General features: G+C 28.5%; 1 protein-coding gene and 1 pseudogene across 1 annotated transcript; both read right to left on the bottom strand.

The window, feature by feature from the left end:
* Window positions 1-1,228: 1,228 nt before the first annotated feature.
* LOC127084959 (beta-galactosidase-like) lies at window positions 1,229-4,275 on the bottom strand (annotated as a pseudogene).
* Window positions 4,276-14,456: 10,181 nt separating this feature from the next.
* Window positions 14,457-17,595, bottom strand: LOC127085066 (beta-galactosidase 7-like). The gene has a single exon (XM_051025630.1). The coding sequence runs from the start codon at window positions 17,336-17,338 to the stop codon at window positions 14,822-14,824; it is 2,517 nt and encodes an 838-aa protein (XP_050881587.1). The 5' UTR covers window positions 17,339-17,595; the 3' UTR covers window positions 14,457-14,821.
* Window positions 17,596-18,067: the final 472 nt, after the last annotated feature.

The raw sequence follows: 18,067 nt of genomic DNA on the forward strand, positions 1-18,067 counted from the left end.
TCTTTTCAAACATAATTGGAGTGCTTCATTCTCTTGGACATTAAAAACACATTTACTCACAAGGAAAACCTACAAAAATTCTCAGACTTGAGTTAAGGCTATAAGAGTAAGATTTTAACTACTCATACTTGCTTATTCATATATTCGTATATAAATTAAATGTATTAAATTAAAATTAATCTAAACATTATAATCATAATTTATTCATTTTTTCATATGAACGAAATTGTAAAGGCCATGTTGTGGGAAAAAATAGCTATTGAATTTGAAAATTTGATGATAAGTCAACCAGAAAAGAATCACAGGTCGATGATACCATGTGAAGATGGACTCTATGCAAATCATGCCATGGAAATGACAAGCTTTTGGCTATGGCTCGGAGAAGAAGAAAGAAAGGCTAACATGCATGCAACGATGAGAAAAGTAGAACCAATGTATCGGTTAATCTTAATCAGTTACATGAGCATTGTTTTGCTTATATATGAAGTAATCTTCAACTAACTAACCAACTATAGTGTAACTAACTTAGAGTTAAGTTATTTATGTTATGGATGTTAGTTACATCATCATGTAGTTACATCGGCATGTGCATGCGTATGATTTACATTATCATCATCATTTCTATTATCATTAACAAAATCAATAATAAAAATTCAACTCATCATCCAATTTAATATCACTAGCTTCTATGTAACTCTTAATAGTCTTAACACATTCATATTCTCTGGCATTGAGTCATCGTCTTTGTATATCATATTAAACAACTTCCAAATTAAACGTGTTTTATTTTGTGCGTTTTTACGGTCATAGAACTCTTTTAATTTATTCAACATTTATGACCTTGATTTTACTTCTTATAATCTTCTTCCTATGGGATAAATATGTTCAAACAAGCTATTCATCTATTTGAATTATTATTAAATAGGTTTTATTTTATATATTATTAATTTAATTTTTTGGTTGATTTTAGTAATTTTTTCTAACTTTACATTATATTTTATTTGAAATATTTTAATGAATTTACTTACTTAATCTTAAAATTTTATTTTTCTTTCATAAATATTTTAAAATATTAGTGGAAGTGGGAGAAATTTTGTAGAATTAAGTTTATAATTGGAGTTATAGATTTTTATGACATCTAATTGCATAATTTAATTATGATTTTAAATCATGGAAGTGAATAAAAAAATGTGAGATAGAAATAAAAGAGAAAAGAGGAACTGCACTAAAGAATATAATTCTAAAGATCGTCACATAAAAAAATTATGACGTGGCATAGGAAAATATAAAAGATATAAGAGTGCACCTGAACATAATCAAAGCCCATCATCAAAGTCATCACATAGGAGTTGTACACTCCTAATTTGTTTTCTAAGATAATAATAGTTATTTATACTTTTTTTGTTTATTTGTCTAGTCTAAAGTAAGAAAATGAAACTATGATGACTAAGGTTGTAGCATAAGTAAAAAATTGAAATTTTAAAAATAAAAAGTGGAGCCCAACAGAAAAATATAACATAAAGAAATATATGTCACACATTATAGAATGTGCTAACATGGAGACAAATTATAATATAGAACTACACGTGCACCATTTGTACACGATTATCTTCAGGATTAGAGCCATCACATAGGAGTTGCACAGCTAGCTGGCCATTTATGCCACCTTTAGTTATTCCAAATATGGAACTTGTCACGTTAATTGAACATAATTGTTTTCCACCACATGCTTTTTCGACCACTGCCACACTATGGCGTGATTCCCATTCACCTACTTGAAATGATCCACAATTTCCTTGTGGATCTCCATAGCTCGCAAACTGGATTTCTGAAATAGTTTTTCCATCAGGGCATTTTAGTTCTAAGGTTTTTCCATAATCTGTTCTTGCACATATAAAATCAATTGCAACTGTTTGAACAGACACATTAAAAGGGCTTCCACCCATTTCCTCAAACAAAACCAACGTGTTACTTTTTGTGTCATTATTTAAGAATGACCTTGGCACATGGTAAAACCTCTGAGATGGTTCTCCACAGCCACTCAAACATTTATCAGCTCCATAATTTCCTCTATAATCACATTTAATATCACATCCATTTTTGTCAGCTACCATTGTAGGCCAATACCTTCCAATACTTTGACCATTAACCCATGCATGTCCTTTTGTAAGGCCTATGAAATCCAAGACTACAGAGTCTTTACCTTCAGGGGTCTTAAAAGTAGTCTTGTACCAAGTCAATGGTTTTCCTATAACAACATTGTTTATGTTCCATTGAACTCCATTTTTAATTTTAGAATCATAGAACCTTCTAGCCTCACCGTTTAATCCAACCTTGTATGACCAACTAGATTTTGATAAATCCATAGTATTACCTGAACTGGTTGCAATGAGTTTCACAGGACCCCCAACAATACCAGTTTCTTTCATATCAAAAGATGCACCATAATGCGCATGACCAACTGTACCACTTAGTAAACTTATAATGTTGGTACCTTGTTTTAACGAAACGATTTTTTCATATGTAAAACGAAGGTTATCATATGTTCCCCACTGTGGGCCAATATATTGACCATTAACATAGGCATGAAGAACATGGCCTGATGTGTTCACTTGCAAAGTTGCATTACTCCAAGTGGATGTTTCATTGATGAAAACCTTGGTCATGTACCACAAATAATCACTAGCGTCAACGGTAACACTCTTTTGCTCTAAAAGTTGAGACGCGTTAAATGTACCTATTGCTTGTAAGGTGTCTTCCACAGGGTCAGATGCCCATGTCCAGATGAGTGAGTTTCCTAATTCTTTAGATAGTTTCTTCACATAAACATTTGTTTGTGCATCAACCTTTGCAGTGTTGAAAACTTCCTTGTTGCAATCTTGGAGAATAGACACTGACCAAGAAGGCACATGGTACTTTCCATCTTGTTGTAGATCAACTTCAACATCCTTAGAATTATGTGAATTACTCAAAAAACAAAATTTTCTCCAGTGGCATTATTTGCATATGTAGTCAAATATACTGAATCTCCATATTGCTTCTCTGTAACCGTTCCATTAGTGAGAACCTTCTCTCCTAACTTTATGGCGGCATGGAGTTTTTTAAGATGTCCCCATTTTGGTTGGTTCAAGTTACCATATTCATCAAGTGGTGCATCATAGTCATATGCTGTAATAATATATGGACCACCCGCAGTTCTTCCAAAATTTGTTCCTCCATGGTACATGTAGTAGTTTTGGAGGACACCACCGTTTTGAAAAAAACGTGCAACTGAAAATGCTACATCTTCAGCAGTTCTGTGTGGCTTCCTTTCACCCCATTTTTGGAACCAGCCAACCCAATTCTCTGTAAACATTTTGGGGCTTTTAGGATTGTTTGGCTTGAAATTATCACAATAATAACCATTGCATGTGTTGATAATAGGTGATGGAGCATTGTTTTGCTTGCACATGATCCATGGGACGCCGACATTTTGAGCTAAAGCCATCTGGGCACACCATTTAATGTATGCATTCCCATCTTCTCCATAATTAGTTATGACATCTCCATATTCATTCTCAATTTGAGCTAAAATAATTGGCCCCCCTTGTGGTGCAAACAATCCAGCTTCTTTGCACAAGGTCACAATCTTTGTTGTGAATATTTTCATTTCCTCCTTAAAAACTACATTGTCAGTCCTTAGTTGAATCCCTGGCAAGTTGTGTAACCACATTGGGAAACCTCCATAGTTCCATTCAGCACAAACATAAGGACCAATTCGAAGCACAACATAAAGACCTTCTTCATGAACATTTTTTAGAAACTTGATGAAGTCTAGATTTTCAGAAAAATCATATTGGCGGCGAATAGGTTCGTGAAGGTCCCAAAATATATATGTTTCGATGGCATCAAGACCACCATCTTTTGCTTTCTTAATAAGATCTGGCCACATTTGGGAAGTGCTGCGTGGGTAGTGGATTGCACCAGATATTATTATTCGTCGTTCTCCATTGATGATAATGGCATTTGTATCATATTCAACCGTTGTTGCAAATGAGAAAGCACACAACAAAAATGAACATACAATAAAAAAGAGCCCAATCCTGGGATTAAACATATTGTTTTGTTCTCCAAAAAAATATTATTGTGTATTGTTTAAAATCAACAGGTTTTTATAGGCACAATTTATTATTTTATTATCCTATTTTTAGTTTATTTGTAAGCCATGTATAAAATCTATCCAATTTGCTAAGATAGATATTTGGGTCTATAATTAACTTTCCTCCATAACTTAAATTGGTCTTTCGGTTATAAATTATGAATTGTCATTTTCTATTGTGAAAGTTTCTTTTGTAAAATATAAAATAACAGTTGGCTAAAAGATCTTATCTTCATTACATATTAGCTAGCCATCTTATGTTTGTACTCCTAAAAAAATCATATTAGCAACACACATCCAATTCCGATTATCATAAAAAAATACAAACAATTTTTTAATAGTTTTTTAACAATAACAATATTTTCTAAAAAACATAATTTTCAATTTCATAAAGTATTAAAATTTTCAAATAATATCTAGAATTAGAAATTAAAATTACAAAAATAAATTTAAGTAATTTAAAGAAGTTGTGATTTATTCACAAGATAACTTAGTATATTTGTATATAATTAAAAAATGGACTAATTATCCATAAAACTACTGAACAACTATTAATAATTATGAACATTGGTAAAGTTGTACAATATTAAAAAACTAAAATTATATATAACTTTTTTTTTCTCAATAAAAACATTAAATTGTCATTATAAAAAAACAGTCATTACAAAAATCAATCCAATGGATCCAGGTATCAACCAAAACAAGACCTATTATATTCAAGGATGAATTGTATTCACATGGTTTTCTAACTCTCTATGCAATGTACATCTCGCTACAATATTTCGTATTGTGAAAATATCTTCTCATTCCTACTTCTCCAAATCTCATAAACTGCTTCCGCTATAGCTATTTTCAAAATATGCCACTTCCAAACTTTTATCTTTGTTTCTTTTATAATCCACATTTTCTCTCTATTCCAAATATAAAGATTTCTTCTAATGCCCATCCACATTAGAATGTCTCTCCAAATATGGTTACCATTCAACTTTATATAATTATATCATAAATTTTTTTTTGACGCATACTTGGTATCTCTTGGTGGTTCTTGTAACATCTCATACTTTCTCCAAGATATTATTTAGAATTTACTATTAAAATGGACTGTTTTTTTTATAAAATGGAATACTTATAATGAAAACTGAAATAAAATTCGGAAAAAAATGTAGATTTAATAAAATTGAGCAATGGTTCGACAAATTGCTAGCGAAAGAAAATCAGTATCCGCATTTCTAATCGAGTTCAAATGTTAACAATAAGTGAAGTAAAATAGTATAACACAACGACCAATTATTAAATAAAGTGCTAATTTGCAAAAATCTTATTTTTCTTCCATACGCCCTTCAAGCAACACATTCAATCATGCATTTTTTCTTGAGTACCTAAAATGTTAATTGTAAGGGTCAAATTCCATATGCACGTTGAATCATGTTCACCATAAGAAAATGTCATAAAATAGCACAAAACACTTCACCAAAAAAACTATAATTAAAAGTTTTTTTTGTATTATATATATATATATATATATATATATATATATATATATATATATATATATATATATATATATATATATATATATATATATGTGTGTGTGTGTGTGTGTGTGTGTGTGTGTTATGAAATGCATGAACCCAAAATGACTAATGAGACATTAACCATCTATATATGTAAATCCATTTCAATGGCGGAAGCTGTCCTAAAGTCTCTTGCCACAAAACTCTAAGAAATGTTAATTTGTCACAAAAGCTTTTGACAGAAAGGCCTAAAAAGCGTCAAACTTTTTATCAAGACATAACAAGTGACTCTACTACAACATTCCACATAATGCATATTTCACTAGGATAACAAGTACATCTTTTATGAAATTGAAAAAGTATAGGCTGAGTATTTTTACGTGTAAGATATGAATTGAGTTAATAAATTTTTATAAAGCTGAAAGTTGAGAGATAAGACGGACAAAAGTGACACCGATTGAAGCAAACAATAGAGAAAATTATTGGAATGTACATGACTTTTTCAAGATAAGGAGAATGGTTCTATTTATTAGGTTTATTCAATTCTCACTTAGTCCAAACACCCCAATTTTTAGGAACCAAATTCACTAAGTCAACAATTTTTATTTTTTTCAATTACTAACCCACTAACTACCTATTGCGTATATTCTTAAGATCACACACATACTGCTATAAATAAATTTGGTACCATAATAAAGCACATGCTTATACACTAAGTGCACAAGTAAGCATTTTATATGGTAGTGGACAGTCAACAAGACCAAGGCAATGACCCTAACTAATATTTATATTACGTTACTAAATATTCTAATTTGTCGAGTACCGGTATGTATATTTACATTATAATATTCAAAACAAAATTCAATTTCTATTTATATCTATTAAAACCAATGCAACAAACACCTAACCTTAACTTCTTAAAAAATAATCCACATCATTCGATTAGATCATGTGTACAACTTTTACTAAACCACTAATCAAAATACCACTATTTGCCAACACCCCATATGATATTCTTTGACTCTTTCCATACTAAAATCCATTTTCTCCCTCTCTAATTTCTCCAAAACCAGGCTAGGAGTGGCAAAACTCAGAGAAATGGAGAGAAACTTATAATTTTGTACCTTAAAGAAAATGGTTTCAAGTACTTCTCAGTAGAATAAGAGAGTAATCAAAGTAATCACTACTCCTGTTGCAAATATCTCAGGAAGTCATTCTGTTCTTGCAAAGTTGATTTTGAATTTCTCTAATTACATTTCTCGATTTTGGATTAGTGTTGCATAATTAGTTATGTGTGTGGTTGTTATTGCAGGATTATATTTTGGATTTCTTCCATCACGATTAGATTTTCATCTTCCCACCGTTATGGAAAAATAGATTTTGGAATGTTTTCTTGCAAAATTCTATTCTGGATTTCTCCGACTGGATTGTTGTTCTTGCAGAATTCTACTTTAGATTTCTCCAATATTATGAAATGATTCAAAATCTTCAGAAAAGAACAATGTTAGGGAATAAACAAATTTGTTGCAACGTTTTCAATCCCTCTTCTTTCATTCCAAGTAGTTTCATCAAACAATATCAATAAAATGAGTTTAAAATCCATGTATGTTAATTTCATTTAGAAACTTCTTGCATTTGCTCTCTTAACCACAATTATTAAGATCTTCGGAAAAGGTGGTTTGAAATGGATTAAAACTGATTTATCGTTGTTAACCCTTCCTAATACTTTAATTCTTGGAATTCCATTGTTGAAAAATATGGATAATGATGAAGTTGTTGTTCTTTTAGCTTAGATTATTATCTTAAAGAGTATGCTTGTTTTCTTGTAGAGTTTGATTTGGTACAATTTGCTTTTTTTGTATAGGAATTTAATGTTGTCAAGAACATGCTATATGCACCTTCTTCACAAACTACATAGGTACAAGACAAATCAATTTTGGTTTTCCTTTCTTGCATAATTCTATTTTTATTTCACTAAATTTTTTAAAAAATATAACACATATTACATTTTTATGCCAAATATTAATAGTATCACAAATGGCCAAAGTAAAAAATTACCAGAATGAAATATTTACCTACCTACTAATAATATTATAATAATTTATTTTAAATATAACATAGGAAACAATCGATATGGAAATAATTGAAAGAGATCACTTTCTACCACATGTTATTCAAGTTAATAATTAACTAAATTTATTATTATTGGTAATCAAAATATTTAATGTTAAATTAGAAATAATAAACATAGATATTAAATGTCTTTTAGATTATTATGAATGTTTTTTATTATTATGAGAATTAAATTTAACACCTTTAATAGTTAAAGGCATATGAAATATGTATAATGTATTATATATATTAATCATTAATTCTAATATTAATAGCATTACAAGGGTATAAAAAAGTTACTAAGATAAATATTAAATAAAAACAAATTTTACTACAATTTTTTTTCATAAACAGTATTTATTAAAATTGATTTATCACCATTTAATTTGAATCAACAAAAATTAATTTTATTCTGTAATAAAAAATAAATTTTATCTGTCACTAATAATAGGGGATGGCCGACTACTTTGAAGACAAAAACATCACAAATCATTATAAAAAGTTATTGAAAACATTAATGTCATAAAATATAATGTCATCATTAAAAAAAACGAATGATAAAATATTTACAATAAATTATATTTAAAGTTGTTCTCAATTAAATTAAATAATGAATATAATAAATATTTAAATTTTATATTATTAACATTATTACTGAAAATTTAAAAACTCATTGAATTCTATTACATTATACTTTTGATTATCCATATGTAATTTAACTTAATTTTTAATTTTTATTAATAAATAATAAAATAACATCAAATTTACATCTATTTATTTCCTAACGATAATAGAAAGTTATCAATTTCATTTTTGAACTAAATTGAAATATTTATTACCAATAAAGATTTAATAAAAACTTTAATTGGAGTTATGATGAAACAATTACACTACACTTCATTTTAACCATTAATATTATCATTTTAATTTACTATATTATTTTTCAAAAAAAGTATAAATAAAATATTATTTATGAGCACAAAAATGTCATAAATAATTGTAAAAAATTATTGAAAAAATTGATGTCATAAAAGTTAATTTCATCATTAAAAAATGTGATAAAAACTAAATAATGAATATAATAAATGATTTAATTTTGTATTATTAATTTTTTTATTAAAAATTGAAAAATGAATGTGAATAATAAATAAATTATTTTACTTATAAACATTAAAAAAAATTTACATATAAGATTTTATCCTAAATATTAACAACACATAATAAAATGACTACTGGGACTTTAATATTTTAAAAAATGCTTGAAAAATGACTACGGGAACTCTTTTGCCAAGTCCTCCGGTACACAAAAATTAACTATCGGAACTCTTTGGCAAAGTCTTCCGGTATACAAAAAAAATATTAAAAAAAATTTGAAAAATAACTACCGGTACTCTTTTGTAAAGTCTCCCGGTATACAAAAAAAATTATTATTTTTTTAAAAAATAAATAAATAAATTAGTTAAAAATATATAAGGATAAAATTTGTAAGGGTGTAAGGATAAATGTAGGGGTATGAGGTAAAAATTTGCTGGCACAAAGGTCTAAAAAACTTTAATTTATCACAAAGGATATATAAACCCGAATATATCTACTTTTTTTGTAAGAATTTAACGCATGAATTAATGATAATAAATAAAATAAACTTTTTTTTAAATCATTAAAGATAATCAATAAATTGATGGACTTAAATTACTTACCTATTTAATTATTGACAATTTTAATTTTGTTATAGTTAAGAATTAATTGGATTTCAATTTCATATTTAGTGGTTAACCCTTGCATAGAATATTCCTTTATTATTATCACAATTTCATTCATTGAGCCGATTAAAATAATAAACATAGGAAAATGTATACGCTTCAGTCATAAGAAAAGTCATAGGAACGCATTGTTGTATATAAACAACAATCTCTTAACTTTTTTTAATACCACACCATAGCAACTATCTTAACATCGATCATAAATAATAATGATTGCTTACTCTGAGTCAGAGTCGTTTGATTGTGGAACGTTTATAATGTGCGAAATAAAAAAGAACAAACATTAGTAGAAATAATTTTGTTAGATGAAAAGGTAATAACTTGTTATTTAAAATATTGTGTTTATTGTTAGCAAAATATACTTTTATATTCAAAATATTTAACATTATTATTTTTTCTTTATAAAATAATTGATTCTAATATTTTATTGCTATATATTTTTTTCTTCAGGGAACTCCTTTACATGTAACAAAAGCCAAATAGCTTATACCACGATTTAGAGAAATGATAGAAGAGAGAAATTCATATACCATAACAAAATATAAAAAATACTTCATGTAAATGAAACATACAAACCAATCAAAGGCTTAAAAATGCATGTTTTTTGGGAACGACTTATGTCATAAATATTCAAGACTCATACTCCACAATTCCACACTATTATTTTGAAATTGTCACCATAGAAACAATTTTAGAAAGAGTTGGAGACAACAATGTTCTTTCTGGTAGTATTATACATAAGTTACCCTACAACAATATAAATTATATTATATAACTATATTCAGGTTTCTTTTCAGACATGATTGGAGCGCTTCATTCTCTTGGACATTAAGAACACATTTACTCATAAGGAAAACCTACAAAAATTCTCAGACTTGAGTTAAGGCTACAAGAGTAAGATTTTAACTACCCATATTTGCTTATTCATATAGTCGTATATAAATTAAGTGTATTAAATTAAAATTAATCTAAACATTATAATAATAATTTATTCATTTATACATATGAATGAAATTGTAAAGGCCATGTTGTGGGAAAAATAGCTATTGAATTTGAAAATTTGATGATAAGTCAATAAAAAAATGACCATAGTTGCAATCACCTCTACAATAGTGAATGTGTTTAGAGGTAACTATATATTTAAATCTTATATATATTATATTCACTCAGAAGTATTACCATTTTCACTAATAAACTTAAATTTTTGATCCACCGCTCGATCAACTCAACTTCAACTATTCAGATTTACATCAATCTAGAAAATTCAGAATTCTAAAAAATTAGTGTACCCATTGATTATACTTTATTTGGTTACTAATATTTATTAATTGTCTTTTTATTCTGTATAAACTATACACTCCATCAAATACTTAGCTAGAAATAAAGGAGATTCCTATCATTGAGTTTTAAAATATGTCACCTCAAAAGATAATGACTCAAAATAGAACTACACTACAAAATGTAATGGCAATGACATGAGAGTCAGATATTAAGGTACACTATACATTTTAATTAAAAAATATTTTGTAAATACAATTATGTTATTTTACTTACCAATTTTTTAAACTTTTAAATATAGGAAGTTTTCTTCACAATTTCAGTAACTATAAATGAAATTGACGATAGGTTTGGATGGCATTACATTGGATGTGAAAAATGTATGAAGAAACTTCACCAAGAATGCCATGAATTTAGGTGTCCTTCGTCTGAACCACCTTCCAAATACTCTAAATAAAGGTTAGACATTTGCAATCATAAACCATCTTATTAAAAAAATTATTATTAATATAAGGTAATGCCGAAATGTTAAAAGTTAAATGTATAAACTTTTTTTTTTGAAAAATGTGCATTGTTTTTATTAAAAATTGATAAATAATTTTTTCATTGTTTTTCCAACACAAACTTTCCATTTTTAGACTACTTAACATGTGCCCTTAGGGCACAAGTTAATCACATGTTCAAGATAATATTGAAAGTGTTCCATGAAACCGCTAATGCGAGTTTTTATAAAAAAAATAATATATATCATAAATAAAATTTTATTTTATTTCAAAGACTTATTTTTACCATATGCACAACCTTCTTTACAACCAGCGCATCACGCAGGTCGTATACTAGTTTACTATCATTTATAAAACCAAAACTCATCGGTTTATGATTGGTGGGGAGCATACCATTTTGCTATATATAATTATATCATAAGAAAATATTTGACATATATTTGGTATCTCTTGGTGATTCTTGTAACATCCCATACTTTCCGCAAGATATTGTTCAGAATATACTATTAAAATGCGACTGCTTTTTTATTTCTAAAATGGAATACTTATAATGATAACTGAAATAAAATTCAAGAAAAAAAGGTAGACTTAATAAATTTGAGCAACAGTTGGAAAAATCTCTAACGGAAGAAAATCAAGTAAAATAGTGTACCATAACGACCAATAATTAAATAAAGTGTTAATTTGCAAAAATCATGTTTTTTCCCTTACGCACTTCGAGCAACACATTCAATCATAAATTTCACCTAGAGTATCTAAAATGTTAATTGTACGGGTCAAATTCCATATACACATTGAATCATGTTGACCATAACAAAATGTCATAAAATATCACAAAACACTTCACTAAGAAAAATATAATTAAATTTTTTGTATATATATATATATATATATATATATATATATATATATATATATATATATATATATATATATATATATATATATATGAAATACAATGAAACCAAAACCACTACTGAGACATTGACAACCCAGATATGTTAACTCATTTAAACGGGGAAGCGGTCATAAAGACTCCTGCCACAAAGGTATAAAAAAACGTTAATTTATCACAAAGGATATGTAAACCCGAATATGTCTACTATTTTTTTTAGGAATTTAACATATGAATTAATGACAATAAATAGAATAAACTTTTTTTTTAAAATCATTAAAGATAATCAATAAATTGATGGACTTGAATTACTTACCTATTTAATTATTGACAATTTTAATTTTGTTATAATTAAGAATTAATTGGATTTCCATTTCATATTTAGTGGTTTACCCTTGCATATAATATTCATTTATTATCATCACCCTTTCATTCATTGAGCCGATTAAAATAATAAACATAGGAAAATATATACGCTTCAGTCATAAGAAAGGTCATAGGAGAACTTTCTTAACATCGACCATATTCACTATATATCCATTCGTAGAAATGATTTTGTTAGACGAATAGGTAATAATTTTTTATCTAAAATATTGTGTTTATTGTTCACAAAATATACTTTTATATTCAAAAAATTTAACATTATTACTTTTCGTTATAAGTTAATTGATTTTAATATTTTATTGCTATTTTTTTTCTTCAGGGAACTCCTTTACATGTAACGAAAGCCAAATAGCTTATACCACAATTTAGAGAAATGATACAAGAGAAAAATTTATATACCATAAAAAATATAAAAAATACTTCATGTAAATGAAACATACAAACCAATCAAAGGCTTAAAAATGCATGTTTTTTTGGGAACGACTTATGTCATAAATATTCAAGACTCATACTCCACAACTCCACACTATTATTTTGAATTTGTTACCATAGAAACAATTTTAGAACGAGTTGGAGATAACAATGTTCTTTCTGGTAGTATTATACATAAGTTACCCTATAACAATATAAATTGTATTATATAACTATATTCATGTTTCTTTTCAAACATAATTGGAGTGCTTCATTCTCTTGGACATTAAAAACACATTTACTCACAAGGAAAACCTACAAAAATTCTCAGACTTGAGTTAAGGCTATAAGAGTAAGATTTTAACTACTCATACTTGCTTATTCATATATTCGTATATAAATTAAATGTATTAAATTAAAATTAATCTAAACATTATAATCATAATTTATTCATTTTTTCATATGAACGAAATTGTAAAGGCCATGTTGTGGGAAAAAATAGCTATTGAATTTGAAAATTTGATGATAAGTCAACCAGAAAAGAATCACAGGTCGATGATACCATGTGAAGATGGACTCTATGCAAATCATGCCATGGAAATGACAAGCTTTTGGCTATGGCTTGGAGAAGAAGAAAGAAAGGCTAACATGCATGCAACGATGAGAAAAGTAGAACCAATGTATTGGTTAATCTTAATCAGTTACATGAGCATTGTTTTGCTTATATATGAAGTAATCTTCAACTAACTAACCAACTATAGTGTAACTAACTTAGAGTTAAGTTATTTATGTTATGGATGTTAGTTACATCATCATGTAGTTACATCGGCATGTGCATGCGTATGATTTACATTATCATCATCATTTCTATTATCATTAACAAAATCAATAATAAAAATTCAACTCATCATCCAATTTAATATCACTAGCTTCTATGTAACTCTTAATAGTCTTAACACATTCATATTCTCTGGCATTGAGTCATCGTCTTTGTATATCATATTAAACAACTTCCAAATTAAACGTGTTTTATTTTGTGCGTTTTTACGGTCATAGAACTCTTTTAATTTATTCAACATTTATGACCTTGATTTTACTTCTTATAATCTTCTTCCTATGGGATAAATATGTTCAAACAAGCTATTCATCTATTTGAATTATTATTAAATAGGTTTTATTTTATATATTATTAATTTAATTTTTTGGTTGATTTTAGTAATTTTTTCTAACTTTACATTATATTTTATTTGAAATATTTTAATGAATTTACTTACTTAATCTTAAAATTTTATTTTTCTTTCATAAATATTTTAAAATATTAGTGGAAGTGGGAGAAATTTTGTAGAATTAAGTTTATAATTGGAGTTATAGATTTTTATGACATCTAATTGCATAATTTAATTATGATTTTAAATCATGGAAGTGAATAAAAAAATGTGAGATAGAAATAAAAGAGAAAAGAGGAACTGCACTAAAGAATATAATTCTAAAGATCGTCACATAAAAAAATTATGACGTGGCATAGGAAAATATAAAAGATATAAGAGTGCACCTGAACATAATCAAAGCCCATCATCAAAGTCATCACATAGGAGTTGTACACTCCTAATTTGTTTTCTAAGATAATAATAGTTATTTATACTTTTTTTGTTTATTTGTCTAGTCTAAAGTAAGAAAATGAAACTATGATGACTAAGGTTGTAGCATAAGTAAAAAATTGAAATTTTAAAAATAAAAAGTGGAGCCCAACAGAAAAATATAACATAAAGAAATATATGTCACACATTATAGAATGTGCTAACATGGAGACAAATTATAATATAGAACTACACGTGCACCATTTGTACACGATTATCTTCAGGATTAGAGCCATCACATAGGAGTTGCACAGCTAGCTGGCCATTTATGCCACCTTTAGTTATTCCAAATATGGAACTTGTCACGTTAATTGAACATAATTGTTTTCCACCACATGCTTTTTCGACCACTGCCACACTATGGCGTGATTCCCATTCACCTACTTGAAATGATCCACAATTTCCTTGTGGATCTCCATAGCTCGCAAACTGGATTTCTGAAATAGTTTTTCCATCAGGGCATTTTAGTTCTAAGGTTTTTCCATAATCTGTTCTTGCACATATAAAATCAATTGCAACTGTTTGAACAGACACATTAAAAGGGCTTCCACCCATTTCCTCAAACAAAACCAACGTGTTACTTTTTGTGTCATTATTTAAGAATGACCTTGGCACATGGTAAAACCTCTGAGATGGTTCTCCACAGCCACTCAAACATTTATCAGCTCCATAATTTCCTCTATAATCACATTTAATATCACATCCATTTTTGTCAGCTACCATTGTAGGCCAATACCTTCCAATACTTTGACCATTAACCCATGCATGTCCTTTTGTAAGGCCTATGAAATCCAAGACTACAGAGTCTTTACCTTCAGGGGTCTTAAAAGTAGTCTTGTACCAAGTCAATGGTTTTCCTATAACAACATTGTTTATGTTCCATTGAACTCCATTTTTAATTTTAGAATCATAGAACCTTCTAGCCTCACCGTTTAATCCAACCTTGTATGACCAACTAGATTTTGATAAATCCATAGTATTACCTGAACTGGTTGCAATGAGTTTCACAGGACCCCCAACAATACCAGTTTCTTTCATATCAAAAGATGCACCATAATGCGCATGACCAACTGTACCACTTAGTAAACTTATAATGTTGGTACCTTGTTTTAACGAAACGATTTTTTCATATGTAAAACGAAGGTTATCATATGTTCCCCACTGTGGGCCAATATATTGTCCATTAACATAGGCATGAAGAACATGGCCTGATGTGTTCACTTGCAAAGTTGCATTACTCCAAGTGGATGTTTCATTGATGAAAACCTTGGTCATGTACCACAAATAATCACTAGCATCAACGGTAACACTCTTTTGCTCTAAAAGTTGAGACGCGTTAAATGTACCTATTGCTTGTAAGGTGTCTTCCACAGGGTCAGATGCCCATGTCCAGATGAGTGAGTTTCCTAATTCTTTAGATAGTTTCTTCACATAAACATTTGTTTGTGCATCAACCTTTGCAGTGTTGAAAACTTCCTTGTTGCAATCTTGGAGAATAGACACTGACCAAGAAGGCACATGGTACTTTCCATCTTGTTGTAGATCAACTTCAACATCCTTAGAATTATGTGAATTACTCAAAAAACAAAATTTTTCTCCAGTGGCATTATTTGCATATGTAGTCAAATATACTGAATCTCCATATTGCTTCTCTGTAACCGTTCCATTAGTGAGAACCTTCTCTCCTAACTTTATGGCGGCATGGAGTTTTTTAAGATGTCCCCATTTTGGTTGGTTCAAGTTACCATATTCATCAAGTGGTGCATCATAGTCATATGCTGTAATAATATATGGACCACCCGCAGTTCTTCCAAAATTTGTTCCTCCATGGTACATGTAGTAGTTTTGGAGGACACCACCGTTTTGAAAAAAACGTGCAACTGAAAATGCTACATCTTCAGCAGTTCTGTGTGGCTTCCTTTCACCCCATTTTTGGAACCAGCCAACCCAATTCTCTGTAAACATTTTGGGGCTTTTAGGATTGTTTGGCTTGAAATTATCACAATAATAACCATTGCATGTGTTGATAATAGGTGATGGAGCATTGTTTTGCTTGCACATGATCCATGGGACGCCGACATTTTGAGCTAAAGCCATCTGGGCACACCATTTAATGTATGCATTCCCATCTTCTCCATAATTAGTTATGACATCTCCATATTCATTCTCAATTTGAGCTAAAATAATTGGCCCCCCTTGTGGTGCAAACAATCCAGCTTCTTTGCACAAGGTCACAATCTTTGTTGTGAATATTTTCATTTCCTCCTTAAAAACTACATTGTCAGTCCTTAGTTGAATCCCTGGCAAGTTGTGTAACCACATTGGGAAACCTCCATAGTTCCATTCAGCACAAACATAAGGACCAATTCGAAGCACAACATAAAGACCTTCTTCATGAACATTTTTTAGAAACTTGATGAAGTCTAGATTTTCAGAAAAATCATATTGGCGGCGAATAGGTTCGTGAAGGTCCCAAAATATATATGTTTCGATGGCATCAAGACCACCATCTTTTGCTTTCTTAATAAGATCTGGCCACATTTGGGAAGTGCTGCGTGGGTAGTGGATTGCACCAGATATTATTATTCGTCGTTCTCCATTGATGATAATGGCATTTGTATCATATTCAACCGTTGTTGCAAATGAGAAAGCACACAACAAAAATGAACATACAATAAAAAAGAGCCCAATCCTGGGATTAAACATATTGTTTTGTTCTCCAAAAAAATATTATTGTGTATTGTTTAAAATCAACAGGTTTTTATAGGCACAATTTATTATTTTATTATCCTATTTTTAGTTTATTTGTAAGCCATGTATAAAATCTATCCAATTTGCTAAGATAGATATTTGGGTCTATAATTAACTTTCCTCCATAACTTAAATTGGTCTTTCGGTTATAAATTATGAATTGTCATTTTCTATTGTGAAAGTTTCTTTTGTAAAATATAAAATAACAGTTGGCTAAAAGATCTTATCTTCATTACATATTAGCTAGCCATCTTATGTTTGTACTCCTAAAAAAATCATATTAGCAACACACATCCAATTCCGATTATCATAAAAAAATACAAACAATTTTTTAATAGTTTTTTAACAATAACAATATTTTCTAAAAAACATAATTTTCAATTTCATAAAGTATTAAAATTTTCAAATAATATCTAGAATTAGAAATTAAAATTACAAAAATAAATTTAAGTAATTTAAAGAAGTTGTGATTTATTCACAAGATAACTTAGTATATTTGTATATAATTAAAAAATGGACTAATTATCCATAAAACTACTGAACAACTATTAATAATTATGAACATTGGTAAAGTTGTACAATATTAAAAAACTAAAATTATATATAACTTTTTTTTTCTCAATAAAAGCATTAAATTGTCATTATAAAAAAACAGTCATTACAAAAATCAATCCAATGGATCCA

Source organism: Lathyrus oleraceus, chromosome 5 (genome assembly GCF_024323335.1).
Source record: "Lathyrus oleraceus cultivar Zhongwan6 chromosome 5, CAAS_Psat_ZW6_1.0, whole genome shotgun sequence".
Classification (NCBI taxonomy): domain Eukaryota; kingdom Viridiplantae; phylum Streptophyta; class Magnoliopsida; order Fabales; family Fabaceae; genus Lathyrus; species Lathyrus oleraceus.